The sequence below is a fragment of the Salvelinus fontinalis genome, chromosome 39, assembly GCF_029448725.1.
Source record: "Salvelinus fontinalis isolate EN_2023a chromosome 39, ASM2944872v1, whole genome shotgun sequence".
NCBI classification, from domain to species: Eukaryota; Metazoa; Chordata; class Actinopteri; order Salmoniformes; family Salmonidae; genus Salvelinus; species Salvelinus fontinalis.
The window spans coordinates 4,930,623-4,944,246 of record NC_074703.1 but is presented as its reverse complement, the minus strand read 5'-3'; the positions used below and the strand labels follow the sequence as shown (position 1 = coordinate 4,944,246).

General features: G+C 47.2%; 1 protein-coding gene across 5 annotated transcripts in view; it reads left to right on the top strand.

Moving 5' to 3' along the window:
• Nucleotides 1-13,624, top strand: part of LOC129838899 (plexin-B2-like) — a 70,217-nt gene that overhangs the window by 19,580 nt on the left and 37,013 nt on the right. For all 5 annotated transcript variants that reach the window (XM_055906155.1, XM_055906156.1, XM_055906157.1 and 2 more), the window contains 11 exons: nucleotides 128-382; nucleotides 607-804; nucleotides 1,001-1,180; nucleotides 4,152-4,286; nucleotides 4,417-4,517; nucleotides 8,404-8,530; nucleotides 9,171-9,327; nucleotides 9,553-9,664; nucleotides 10,761-10,872; nucleotides 11,806-11,907; nucleotides 12,568-12,663. In XM_055906155.1, coding sequence (XP_055762130.1) covers nucleotides 128-382; nucleotides 607-804; nucleotides 1,001-1,180; nucleotides 4,152-4,286; nucleotides 4,417-4,517; nucleotides 8,404-8,530; nucleotides 9,171-9,327; nucleotides 9,553-9,664; nucleotides 10,761-10,872; nucleotides 11,806-11,907; nucleotides 12,568-12,663 — 1,575 coding nt within the window. The remainder of the gene's footprint in view (nucleotides 1-127; nucleotides 383-606; nucleotides 805-1,000; nucleotides 1,181-4,151; nucleotides 4,287-4,416; nucleotides 4,518-8,403; nucleotides 8,531-9,170; nucleotides 9,328-9,552; nucleotides 9,665-10,760; nucleotides 10,873-11,805; nucleotides 11,908-12,567; nucleotides 12,664-13,624) is intronic.

Genomic DNA, 13,624 nt, shown 5'->3' with positions numbered 1-13,624 from the left:
GTTACAAAGAGACTGAAAGACAAATACTGATTCATGGAACTCATTCTGTTCTATCTCACTCTTTTTCTCTCCTTTTTTCCACTTTCTCTATTTCCCCCTCTCTTTTTTTATGTGTCTCGTCTTCCAGGACGAGGGCTTTGTCTACTTCCTGTTCTCCAGAACCCTGGGCGCCCAGGATTCAGGAACCAAGAACTTCACCTTTATCTCCAGGATGTGTGAGAACGACCACAACTACTACTCGTACACAGAGCTCCAGCTGAACTGCAGCGCGGGGAACAAGTACAACAAGGTCCAGGCAGCCTACGTGGCCCTCCCAGGAGAGGCCCTGGCCAGGAATATGAGCTCCTCTGGCCGGTACGGACCGGTTGGAGCCCAGGATAAGGTATGTATTTATTTTCCCCCTCTAACAATTTAAACTTAATCCACTAACCAGTTCAATTCTATACCCCAATTCAATTATATAACCCCCAGATAGTTGTTTGAATTAGATTGAATCCCACAAATGAGTTTGGACAGATAAAGCGGGCATTTCACCTTTACTTAAGCAGGCAAGTCTGAACCGTAAGAACAGTGAGTTAAGAAAAGAGACTTGTGTATTCCTGTCAGGTTGTGTTTGTGGTGTTCAGCTCGGACGACGACAGCTCCAGCTCGGCAGTGTGTATGTACCCACTGAGGGCCATCAACCAGAGACTGGTGGAGATCATAGGAGCCTGCTACAGCACCAAGGGACAAATAAACAAGACGTCTGCCGTCTACTCCCCGTACTCCTCCAAGTCAGACGAGCTGTGTAAAATTGAAAATGAGGTTTGTAGCCTGACCAGCCCCTCCAGTCAAGGGTTTTGAACAATTGATGGTTTTGTAGTTTACCTTGACGTTATGGTCATTGCTCTTCTACAATGAAATGTACAAGAGGATGTAGATATAATGTAATAACTGCTACATTATCACTTCTACCTACTAGTGAGATAATGTATCTGACATTGATTCCTCCCCTCTTCAGAAGGGCATGGTGACCAAACAAAAGTGTGGTGCTGAGCTCCTGCCCTCCCCGCTGGCCAGCAGGGCAGAGTTCGCCCTGGCAACCGACCCCGTTTTCACCAAGAAGGGCCTGATGACCGCTGTGGCCGTCGCTGTGGAAACGGAGCACGCCGTTGCCTTCCTGGGGACCACTTTAGGAGAGGTACTAGCTAACAGTGATGGACATTCCAAGTCTTTTCGTTGAGCTGGGTCTTTTGGCTCCCAAACAGATCTTTGTTCATTAGTTCTTACAAATGGATGAAAAACCATGAAAAATATAAGGGGTTGCCTACCTTTATGTCAAATTGTGACACGAGTTCAATTAAATGGTTTACGTGTGTAACGGCAGTCCTCCTCCTCTTCATCTTCGGAAGAGGAGGAGTATTGAGGGAACCAAGGCGCAGCGTAGTGAAAAGACATATTTATTTAACGAAAACACGAACTTGATAAACTAACAAAAACAACAAACGGTGTAGACAGACCTAGACGACGTACTTACATAAAACAAGAAAAAAAACGCACGAATAGGAACATAGGCTACACAAACTGAACAAACCGTAAACAGTCCCGCGTGGTATACAGACACAGACATGGAAGACAATCACCCACAACGAACACTGTGACAACGCCTACCTAAATATGACTCTTAATTAGAGGAACGCCAAACACCTGCCTCTAATTAAGAGCCATACCAGGCATCCCAAATACCAACATAGAAACAGAAAACATAGAATGCCCACCCAAACTCACGTCCTGACCAACTAACACATATAACAAACTAACAGAAATAGGTCAGGAACGTGACAACGTGACATTTTTCTTCCGCCTGCATGGACCACAATAAGGTTTTCAGAGACTACAGCTGACCCTAACTCCAGATAATGGTTGAGTTACCATCTTCAGAGAATGTTTCTGTGACTGAACTTCAGATAATGGTTGAGTTACCATCTTCAGAGAATGTTTCTCTAACTGATCTCCAGATAATGGTTGAGTTACCATCTTCAGAGAATGTTTCTCTGACTGAACTCCAGATAATGGTTGTCTGGAGCTCAAACCGCAGCAGTCGCAGGGAGCCAATCAGGGAGACAAATGGAACAGCTCTTTCACAGATGAGATTCAGTTCTCGACGTTCCCCCAAAAAGAGCCGTTGGTTCGCGGACGACCTGTCACTGCTAGCTAACACCGTACTGTTGACCTGTCACTACTAGCTAACACCTTACTGTTGACATGTCACTACTAGCTAACACCTTACTGTTGACCTGTCACTGCTAGCTAACACCTTACTGTTGACCTGTCACTGCTAGCTAACACCGTACTGTTGACCTGTCACTACTAGCTAACACCTTACTGTTGACCTGTCACTATTAGCTACCACCTTACTGTTGACCTGTCACTACTAGCTAACACCTTACTGTTGACCTGTCACTGCTAGCTAACACCTTACTGTTGACCTGTCACTACTAGCTAACACCGTACTGTTGACCTGTCACTACTAGCTAACACCTTACTGTTGACCTGTCACTACTAGCTAACACCTTACTGTTGACCTGTCACTGCTAGCTAACACCGTACTGTTGACCTGTCACTGCTAGCTAACACTTTACTGTTGACCTGTCACTGCTAGCTAACACCTTACTGTTGACCTGTCACTACTAGCTACCACCTTACTGTTGACCTGTCACTACTAGCTAACACATTACTGTTGACCTGTCACTGCTAGCTAACACCTTACTGTTGACCTGTCACTACTAGCTACCACCTTACTGTTGACCTGTCACTACTAGCTACCACCTTACTGTTGACCTGTCACTACTAGCTAAGACCTTACTGTTGACCTGTCACTACTAGCTAACACCGTACTGTTGACCTGTCACTGCTAGCTAACACCTTACTGTTGACCTGTCACTACTAGCTACCACCTTACTGTTGACCTGTCACTGCTAGCTACAAACTTACAGTTGACCTGTCACTGCTAGCTACAACCTTACTGTTGACCTGTCACTGCTAGCTAACACCTTACAGTTGACCTGTCACTGCTAGCTACAAACTTACAGTTGACCTGTCACTGCTAGCTACAACCTTACTGTTGACCTGTCACTGCTAGCTACAAACTTACAATTGACCTGTCACTGCTAGCTACAACCTTACTGTTGACCTGTCAATGCTAGCTAACACCTTACAGTTGACCTGTCACTGCTAGCTAACACCTTACTGTTGACCTGTCACTGCTAGCTAACACCTTACAGTTGACCTGTCACTGCTAGCTAACACCTTACTGTTGACCTGTCACTGCTAGCTACCACCTTACTGTTGACCTGTCACTACTAGCTACCACCTTACTGTTGACCTGTCACTGCTAGCTACCACCTTACTGTTGACCTGCCACTGCTAGCTAACACCTTACTGTTGACCTGCCACTGCTAGCTAACACCTTACTGTTGACCTGTCACTGCTAGCTAACACCTTACTGTTGACCAGTCACTGCTAGCTAACACCTTATTGTTGACCTGTCACTACTTGCTAACACCTTACGGTTGACCTGTCACTACTAGCTAACACCTTACTGTTGACCTGTCACTGCTAGCTAACACCTTACGGTTGACCTGTCACTGGTAGCTAACACCTTACTGTTGACCTGCCACTGCTAGCTAACACCTTACTGTTGACCTGTCACTGCTAGCTAACACCTTACTGTTGACCTGTCCCTGCTAGCTAACACCTTACTGTTGACCTGTCAATGCTAGCTAACACCTTACTATTGCAATATTGTCTTTCTAACACTAACGCCAACTCTGGTCTTTCTCACGCCAACACTAACACTTGCCTTTCTTCCACTCACACTTGTCTGTCTTCCACTAGCACTGTAACTGGTTTTGTTAATCGCTGCTTCTTTGAAGAAAGTTTTACTTGAGGAAAGCAATGACTGTGATATGTGGTTGGTCTTACCTACCTTAGCTAAATGCACTGACTACAAGTTGCTCTGCATAAGAGTGTCTGCTAAACAGAAACACGTCCTGCTGGAATGTTATTCTATAGGCTGCTCTGACTTGTATGTATTTTACTTAATAGTTGACTAACGTCTTCTGCATCGACCCGGCCGCCTTTTCTGTCGTCTTTCTGCTAATGTAACGTAGGTGTTGAAGCTGCACCTGTCGACCAGTCCAGAGGTGTACGGCCGCGCCCCTGGGGAGAACACCGGGGACAAGGTCAACAAGAACCTGCTGTTTGACACCAGCCTCACACACCTCTACATCACCACAGAGAAGAAGGTGAGCCAGGAACTTAACGTGGAACTTTATCCCAGAGTGTAGATTTTCATCAGTGTGAGGCATTCCATGCATTTTGGTTAGTACGATATCCAAGCAATGTTTGAATCAGCTGTTTTTGTTTTGCTCATAGATCACCAAGGTGCCAGTGCAGGCGTGCCACCTGAAGACAGACTGCCAGTCCTGCGTGGCACAGAAAGACCCCTACTGTGGCTGGTGTGTGCTGCAGGGCAAGTGAGTACAGTACCAGTTATAGCCAATGTTCCCTCTAAACTGCCTGCAGCTCCTCAGACTGCCGCGCAGAATAAATACCAGCCCCCGCAGAGAAGCACGAGATTCAACTTCACTCAACTTTCTAGAGTTTTCCCCCTTAGTTAACGCTATCAACGTTTCCCTTTACTGTTGGAATTGTGATTGAATCCACGCTTTCAATGCAACGTACCGAGGCAGAACGCACGGTGTAGGATTCTATTGCATGGACAGGCACGACTGAGCTCGATCACACAGACCGCTGCGCCTTAACCAATCAGAGCTGCATGTAGTGTTGATGACACAAGTTTACTGGAGAACTGAGACGAAGTAGAGACTCTGGACAGGGTGGATATTCGTATAATAAAAAGCAGTTTTATTCAGAGGTAAAGATATCTGATACAAACATGCATGGACTCGTTCATTCAGCTCGTAATGAACCTGCAGACAGAGCCCAGATAACAGAAATACATAGTCATTTTATACAGGACAGAAAGTAGGTTTAGTCTGGTAGATCTGGTTTTCTGGTTGGTCCTGATCAGGTTGTTGTCTTCTCAGATTGGTCCGGATGAGCTGTGCGTCATCCTTCTGAGTCTTGTATCAAAAGTTCTTTGTTACCAAAATGTTCAGCTAAAATAGGAGATTAGGTGTGTGCGCAGATGTTCTTATTTAATCGGTGTTTATGAAAGGTTTATGTCAGCCCTCTGTCCTCGGTTATGTGTGTGTCTCATTATCTCGTGGGATGCAGACCCAAGCACTCTTGCTCAAGGCCTTCCCTGCCTTATCAGTGTTTATGAATGTTCTGTGTCAGCCATCTGTCTCTGGTGTGTGTGTGTCTCAGTTTCTGCTTGTGAGAAACCCTGTTTTTTAGAAAGAAGTTAGTTATAACAATGTAATAGCAATATGCTTGTGTTATTACAATGGTATTTCTTACAGTAGCCACGTGTGCACATTTGTTCATGTCCTTTGCTAGTTAGTGAGTTATTAGCCCAGTTATAGATCATTTGTGGTCAACGATGGGGGAGTGATTGCTTCCTACAAGAGCACACAACCTGTACATTTCTAGACATCTTTGAAAAGCCAAGCAGGTAAAGATATTTTTTATCTCTTAAAGGGGCAGTGTTGTATTTTGAGACAGGCTTGAATAAGCTACGTGGCCATTAGGCAGAGGGAAGCATCATTTGTCTGATACTCTGTAATAATGGTATGGGAATAATAATACATTATATTTAGAAAAGTGGTTTCTTGCATCAACACAACATTTTCCGTCACCTCCTTGTCTGAAGGACAAGTGGATAAACAGGTTCAGGTCAAGCCCTGCATGTTGTTTTCAAATGTCTCATGGAATGTACACCACACATTGAACACCACACATTGGCTGCTACTGTAGGCTGAATGATAGAACAGATATTTATATGTTAATAGGTGTGGTGTTCAATGAATTTTCACCATTGTTTTTGATGGTAGACCACTCTGGTAGGCCTACATTATGATCAAATAGCCACAGTAGCCTACATTGTCACTGTTAGAACTGTAACTTAAAGCGGGTACAGCCTCAGTGTTCAGGGTAAACGTGCGCTAGAAGTTGCACAGAATTTTCACTATGTTCAAATTTGCGCTCAGCAGACTTGAAATGTGCTCAGTGACAATTCTTTGGGGGAACATTGGTTTTAACTGCAATATTTCCTGCTGCTCATTGATCTTTTTAATGAATAATACAATCTAACTTATAAATGTCTTTATCCTGTTATAGATGGTCCAGGACTATTTTCTCTCTTTAGCTCCTATCAGTGATGAACTGGGCCTGGATACAGGTAGCAGACTCCTGGTTAGCTGTAGTCCAGACTCCTGGTTAGCTGTAGTCCAGACTCCTGGTTAGCTGTAGTCCAGACTCCTGGTTAGCTGTAGTCCAGACTCCTGGTTAGCTGTAGTCCAGACTCCTGGTTAGCTGTAGTCCAGACTCCTGGTTAGCTGTAGTCCAGACTCCTGGTTAGCTGTAGTCCAGACTCCTGGTTAGCTGTAGTCCAGACTCCTGGTTAGCTGTAGTCCAGACTCCTGGTTAGCTGTAGTCCAGACTCTTGGTTAGCTGTGGTCCAGGGTTAGCTGGGGTCCAGGGCTAGCTGTAGCCTAGACTCCTGGTTAGCTGTAGTCCAGGGTTAGCTGTGGTCCAGGGTTAGCTGTGGTCCAGGGTTAGCTGTGGTCCAGGGTTAGCTGTGGTCCAGGGTTAGCTGTGGTCCAGAGTTAGCTGTGGTCTAGGGTTAGCTGTGGTCCAGGGTTAGCTGCGGTCCAGGGTTAGCTGCGGTCCAGGGTTAGCTGTAGCCTAGACTCCTGGTTAGCTGTGGTCCAGGGTTAGCTGTGGTCCAGGGTTAGCTGTGGTCCAGGGTTAGCTGGGGTCCAGGGTTAGCTGGGGTCCAGGGTTAGCTGTAGTCCAGACTCCAGGGTTAGCTGTGGTCCAGGGTTAGCTGTGGACCAGGGTTAGCTGTGGTCCAGGGTTAGCTGTGGTCCAGGGTTAGCTGTGGTCCAGGGTTAGCTGTGGTCTAGGGTTAGTTGTGGTCCAGGGTTAGCTGCGGTCCAGGGTTAGCTGCGGTCCAGGGTTAGCTGTAGCCTAGACTCCTGGTTAGCTGTGGTCCAGGGTTAGCTGTGGTCCAGGGTTAGCTGTGGTCCAGGGTTAGCTGGGGTCCAGGGTTAGCTGGGGTCCAGGGTTAGCTGGGGTCCAGGGTTAGCTGTAGTCCAGACTCCAGGGTTAGCTGTGGTCCAGGGTTAGCTGTGGTCCAGGGTAAGCTGTAGTCCAGGGCTAGCTGGGGTCCAGGGCTAGCTGGGGTCCAGGGCTAGCTGTAGCCTAGACTCCTGGTTAGCTGTTGTCCAGGGTAAGCTGTAGTCCAGGGCTAGCTGGGGTCCAGGGTTAGCTGTGGTCCAGGGTTAGCTGTGGTCCAGGGTAAGCTGTAGTCCAGGGCTAGCTGGGGTCCAGGGCTAGCTGGGGTCCAGGGTTAGCTGTAGCCTAGACTCCTGGTTAGCTGTGGTCCAGGGTTAGCTGTGGTCCAGGGTTAGCTGTGGTCCAGGGTTAGCTGTGGTCCAGGGTTAGCTGTGGTCCAGGGTTAGCTGGGGTCCAGGGTTAGCTGGGGTCCAGGGTTAGCTGTAGCCTAGACTCCTGGTTAGCTGTAGTCCAGGGTTAGCTGTGGTCCAGGGTTAGCTGTGGTCCAGGGTTAGCTGTAGTCCAGGGTTAGCTGTAGTCCAGGGTTAGCTGTGGTCCAGGGTTAGCTGTGGTCCAGGGTTAGCTGGGGTCCAGGGTTAGCTGGATCCAGGGTTAGCTGTGGTCCAGGGTTAGCTGTAGTCCAGACTCCAGGGTTAGCTGTGGTCCAGGGTTAGCTCTGGTCCAGGGCTAGCTCTGGTCCAGGGCTGGCTGGGGTCCAGGGCTAGCTGGGGTCCAGGGCTAGCTGTAGCCTAGACTCCTGGTTAGCTGGGGTCCAGGGTTAGCTGGGGTCCAGGGTTAGCTGGGGTCCAGGGTTAGCTGTAGTCCAGGGTTAGCTGTAGCCTAGACTCCTGGTTAGCTGGGGTCCAGGGTTAGCTGGGGTCCAGGGTTAGCTGGGGTCCAGGGTTAGCTGGGGTCCAGGGTTAGCTGTAGTCCAGGGTTAGCTGTAGTCCAGACTCCAGGGTTAGCTGTGGTCCAGGGTTAGCTGTGGTCCAGGGTTAGCTGTAGTCCAGGGTTAGCTGTGGTCCAGGGTTAGCTGTGGTCCAGGGTTAGCTGGGGTCCAGGGTTAGCTGTGGTCCAGGGTTAGCTGGGGTCCAGGGTTAGCTGTAGTCCAGACTCCAGGGTTAGCTGTGGTCCAGGGTTAGCTGTGGTCCAGGGTGTGACTGGTCTGTTCTCCTCCAGGTGTACCAGGAAGGGAGACTGTCCCAGGGCTGAGGATGACAACACGTGGCTGTGGAGCCCCAACCAGCAGTGTGTTCAGATCCAGGCCTTTAAACCACCCAGCTTCAGCTGTAGGAAGACCAAGCAGGTACTGAGTGTTTGAGTGTACATGTCTACTTTCCCTGTCATTGGCAGCTCTCCTCTCCAGTGTGAAAGATCATCTGTTGTGCTGGGTTTGCTTCATTCTGAATTCATTCATTCTGAGTTTAACTCTAGTCAATTCCATTAAGCTCTGCTCCTTTTCAGTGCATTTCTCTCGCACTCTCTCTCTCTCGCTCACACACACACACACACACACACACACACACACACACACACACACACACACACACACACACACACACACACACACACACACACACACACACACACACACACACACACACACACACACACACACACACACACACACACACACACACACACACACACACACACACACAGAAATTAGCTTTCTGGGTCAGTTCTGGATTAATGAACTGTGTACATTTTAAACTGTAGACCTGCATATCAGTCACTTCCTTTATTTCACTCCATTTCGTCTCAATTCTCTCCAGGAACTTGAGTTTGTGTCACATAACCAGTCCTGTGACTTGAAAAACAATTGCATTTCCTCAATGGACCTCTTTGTATTCAAGAGGAAGTTTATTCTCTTGTTTCGCTCTCGGTCTCTGTCTCCCTCTTTCTCTCTCTCACTCCTCAAAAACCTCTGTTTTTCTCCTGTCCAGGTTGAAATCGCCATCCCCTCCCTCCCCAAGATCGGCCCTTCTGACATTATCGAGTGCAGGTTTGGTTCAGACACTAGTGAAGCTGTGGTGATGGACCAGAAGGTCACCTGTGCCCTCCCTGACCCTGTGAACATCCCCTCTACACATGACAAGCAGGGTGAGTCCTCCTGAATACTGGTCCTAACCCCGGTCCTTAGCTCCTTGGGTGGTAGATGGGTTCTGTATGCTGTTTTTTAGCCTGGATATCAGTCTTTCTTTAACTAACTAGTCTTTGTCTTGCCAAACAAGGCAACATTGTGTTTTATTCAGTACAGAACCAGTCAGGTGACCAGGCTAACATTTCCTCTCAGATTAATGGACTGTTTTGTCATATTGTGTTCAGACTTTGTGACGGTGCAGGTGAAGATCCTGGTCAACCACGGCATCGAGGTGACGTCCAGTGAATACAAGTTCTACAACTGTGCCGCCACCGTCAGGAAGTCAGAGAACACTCCGTAAGTGGGGCCAGTAAAACCCTTTATGGTCACCAACCTTTTCTGAGACAAGATCACTTTCCAAGCCGAGATCTACCACTCAGATATTCTTTAAAAACAGGACTAAATAATGTAAGTCTATGCAACAGTAACCTAATAAAACTGTTGTGTAGGAATGAGGTTTGTGCAGTAGGCCTAATACATTATCACAACATATTGGCTTTATGCCTTCCTGACAATATTGTTCTTCTCAGACAATATTATATTTCAAAACTCGAGCTTTGATAACAAAATAGATCAGTTGTATCATTTGCGAGGCACAGCTGAGCATGAATTCAAATAATTTGATTTTTTATTTTGTTGAACTGTTGGTCCCTGCGTCTGATGGTCAGTCTCAGCGGAGGGAGAGCGCAGCAGAGGGTCCACCTCTCATAGTTCCTGCTTTCTCCTTTCCTCCGGTGAGACTGACCAGAGAGAGGGGACACCGTCTTCCACCTGATGGCCAAACTCAAGTCGCACCACATTGTCTGCCTCATGCTCCAATTCATGTTGTTCCTATGACCAGAAAAGTGAAATATTCCTGACAAGCTGCTGATAATAAAACAACAGGCCTGTTGATACACGGCTACTCAGCACGAGTGGAAGTAGGGAGAAGCACATTTATGTTGTGTAAAAGTGTTGAATATAAACATTGACAGTACTGAATAAAAACTTAAAGATGAACTCACTTATGAAATCAGCAATTGTTTGCTCTATTCTTTGATTCTTTCTCTGGTCGTGGAATTTGTCCCTTCAGACAAATGAAATGGTTGGAATACTTTGCCTACCCGGCGTGCAGGACTTCTGAATCAAGTGTAAGACGAATAAAATAAATAGGAGTGCAAGGCTTTATCGTTGGCTTTACAGAAATGTTTGGTGATCGACTAGGAATGCCTTGAAGATGGACCCGTAGGTGATCTGCTTTATGGAGACTACCTGTTAATGACGCTTTTCTGACAGTTATTCTCAGTGCTCTGTTCACTCATTTTACACTGAACACCTTTGAGGATCTCTGTGCTCATTGGCTATATAAACTCTGATTCCTTATCTCTTCCTCCTATTGGTTGTTTGTCCCCAGGTGTATAGCATGTGTGACCAGTGAGTGGCAGTGCCAGTGGAATGCCGAGGACCACACCTGCAGTGACATAGATGATGCTGTAGACGGAGCTCACATCGTCAAAACCCAACAAGTAGGAGGAAGCCCTGTCTCAGTGAACTACACAGTTTGGCTCAATCTCCTTTTGTCTTTCCACAATTCCTTGTGTCCTCTCACCCCGCCTCCTCAAGAAGAAGGTCCAATACTTTTTGAGAAGCAGGCCAGAAGAGAGGATGTGAGGAAGTGAAGGAAGATTAATTGATAAAGAGCTATTGTCTCTGAGCCAGCTTGTATCTGTTACCGACTTTCTGCCTTATAGGTGGCAACTGGCAAGCTCTGCCTGTCTGTCTGCCTGTCTGCCTGTCTGCCTGTCTGCCTGTATGTCTGTCTGCCTGTATGTCTGCCTGCCTGTATGTCTGCCTGCCTGTATGTCTGTCTGCCTGTATGTCTGCCTGCCTGTATGTCTGCCTGCCTGTATGTCTGCCTGCCTGTATGTCTTTCTGCCTATATGTCTGCCTGCCTGTATGTCTGCCTGCCTGTATGTCTGCCTGCCTGTATGTCTGCCTGCCTATATGTCTGTCTGCCTGTATGTCTGTCTGCCTATATGTCTGTCTGCCTGTATGTCTGTCTGCCTGTCTGTCTGTCTGCCTGTATGTCTGTCTGCCTGTATGTCTGTCTGCCTGCCTGTCTGTCTGCCTGTATGTTTGTCTGCCTGTCTGTCTGCCTGCCTGTATGTCTGTCTGCCTGTATGTCTGTCTGCCTGTATGTCTGTCTGCCTGTCTGTCTGTCTGTCTGTCTGTCTGTCTGTCTGTCTGTCTGTCTGCCTGTCTGTCTGCCTGTATGTCTGTCTGCCTGTCTGTCTGCCTGTCTGTCTGCCTGTCTGTCTGTCTGCCTGCCTGTATGTCTGCCTGCCTGTATGTCTGCCTGCCTGTATGTCTGCCTGCCTGCCTGTATGTCTGTCTGCCTGTCTGTCTGTCTGCCTATATGTCTGTCTGATTAAACCAGCTACCTTCTGTTCTCCCTCCAGGCTGATAGCTGTCCTCAGTTTGAGAACCCAGACCCTCATCTCATCCCTGTAGGCTACCGCATCCCCATCAGCTTCCAAGGGAAGAACCTGGACATTTACAAGGTGAGATACAGTGGTTCTTCCTTTTAAAAGTTTTGAGCTTATGCCACGAGTCCGTTAGTGGTAGATGGTGGCATAGATGGTGCCATAGAATTCTGTGGATTCCCGCGAGCTGTGCTGCAGTATGACGCAACTTTTAAAGGAAGAACCACTGTAGACACAGCTCTTAGGCTTGCATCCCAAATTACACCCTATTACCTCAGTGCACTACTTAGGGAATAGGGTGCCATTTGGGTTCACTGTAGGGAATAGGGTTCCATTACAGCTGTTGTGGTTTTGCCTGACTGACTCCTACTGATTCTAATATACATGCTCTCTTGTCCTGTGTGTCTCTGTCTGTCCCGTGTGTCTCTGTCTGTCCCGTGTGTCTCTGCCTGTCCCATGTGTCTCTCTCTGTCCTGTGTGTGTCTCTGTCTGTCCTGTGTGTCTATCTCTGTCTGTCTGTCCTGTGTGTCTCTCTCTGTGTCTCTCTGTCTCATCCTGACTCTCTCTTGTCCTGTGTCTCTGTTTCTCGCTCTTGTACTGTGTGTCTCTCTCGTCCTGTGTCTCTTTGTCTCGTCCTGACTCTCTCTTGTCCTGTGTCTCTGTCTCTTGCTCTTGTCCTGTGTGTCTCTGTATGTCTCTCTTGTCCTGTGTCTGTCTGTTTTGTCCGTCTTTCTCCAGGATCACATGTTTAAGATTGGCACGGAGCTCATGAAACACACAGAGGAAGAGTTCACCTTTAATGAGGGGTTAAAGTTCAACTTCAAGGGTTATGAGGTCAGTAAAATCCACCTCTAGTTGAGACAACACAGGTTTTACATCCCAGCGCCCCACATGAGCAGTACAAGTCTTTTCCCTCAGTCCCAAAGACATTCACCTCCAGCCTCCAGCCAGTACTCCAACTCTTTCTGTCTCTGTCTCTCCACCCATCTGTTTTCATACTGAGTTTGAGAGGCTGCCAATATGGAGTTAAAAGCTATGTTGTGTGCGTTTTGGATTGTGTGTGCATGTGTGCATGTCAGTGTTTTCCTTAGGAAAATGTGGTGCCGGATATTTGACAGGAAGTATTATAATTTACATTTAAGACGTTTGAGAAATTTCCCGGACCCGTATGCATTGGGTGGTAACCTGATTAGGGCGTCCACCCACGGTGCTCAGAATGACAGAAATAACATTTACATTATGGTAATTCATCTTAACAGAACATGCAACTCAAGGATGCAACGATGCTCACGTGGAGATGATAGAATAACTGTCCACACTGACTTTTCCTCAGCCAACAAGACGAGTAAAGAACAGCAGAATCACCAGCCTGTCAATCTAATATCCCCCATAATAGAACAGTTGACCTATTGGTCAGCTTGTGATTCTGTGGGAGAAAGAAACAGCCTGTTCCAAACAGACTCTGGGACAGTTGTGGGATGATAGATCCCCAATTCATACAACCAGGAGTCCTAGATTACATAGAAATATATACACTGCTCAAAAAAAGAAAAGGGAACACTTAAACAACACAATGTAACTCCAAGTCAATCACACTTCTGTGAAATCAAACTGTCCACTTAGGAAGCAACACTGATTGACAATAAATTGCACATGCTGTTGTGCAAATGGAATAGACAAAAGGTGGAAATTATAGGCAATTAGCAAGATACCCCCAATAAAGGAGTGATTCTGCAGGTGGTGACCACAGACCACTTCTCAGTTCCTATGCTTCCTGGCTGATGTTTTGGTCACT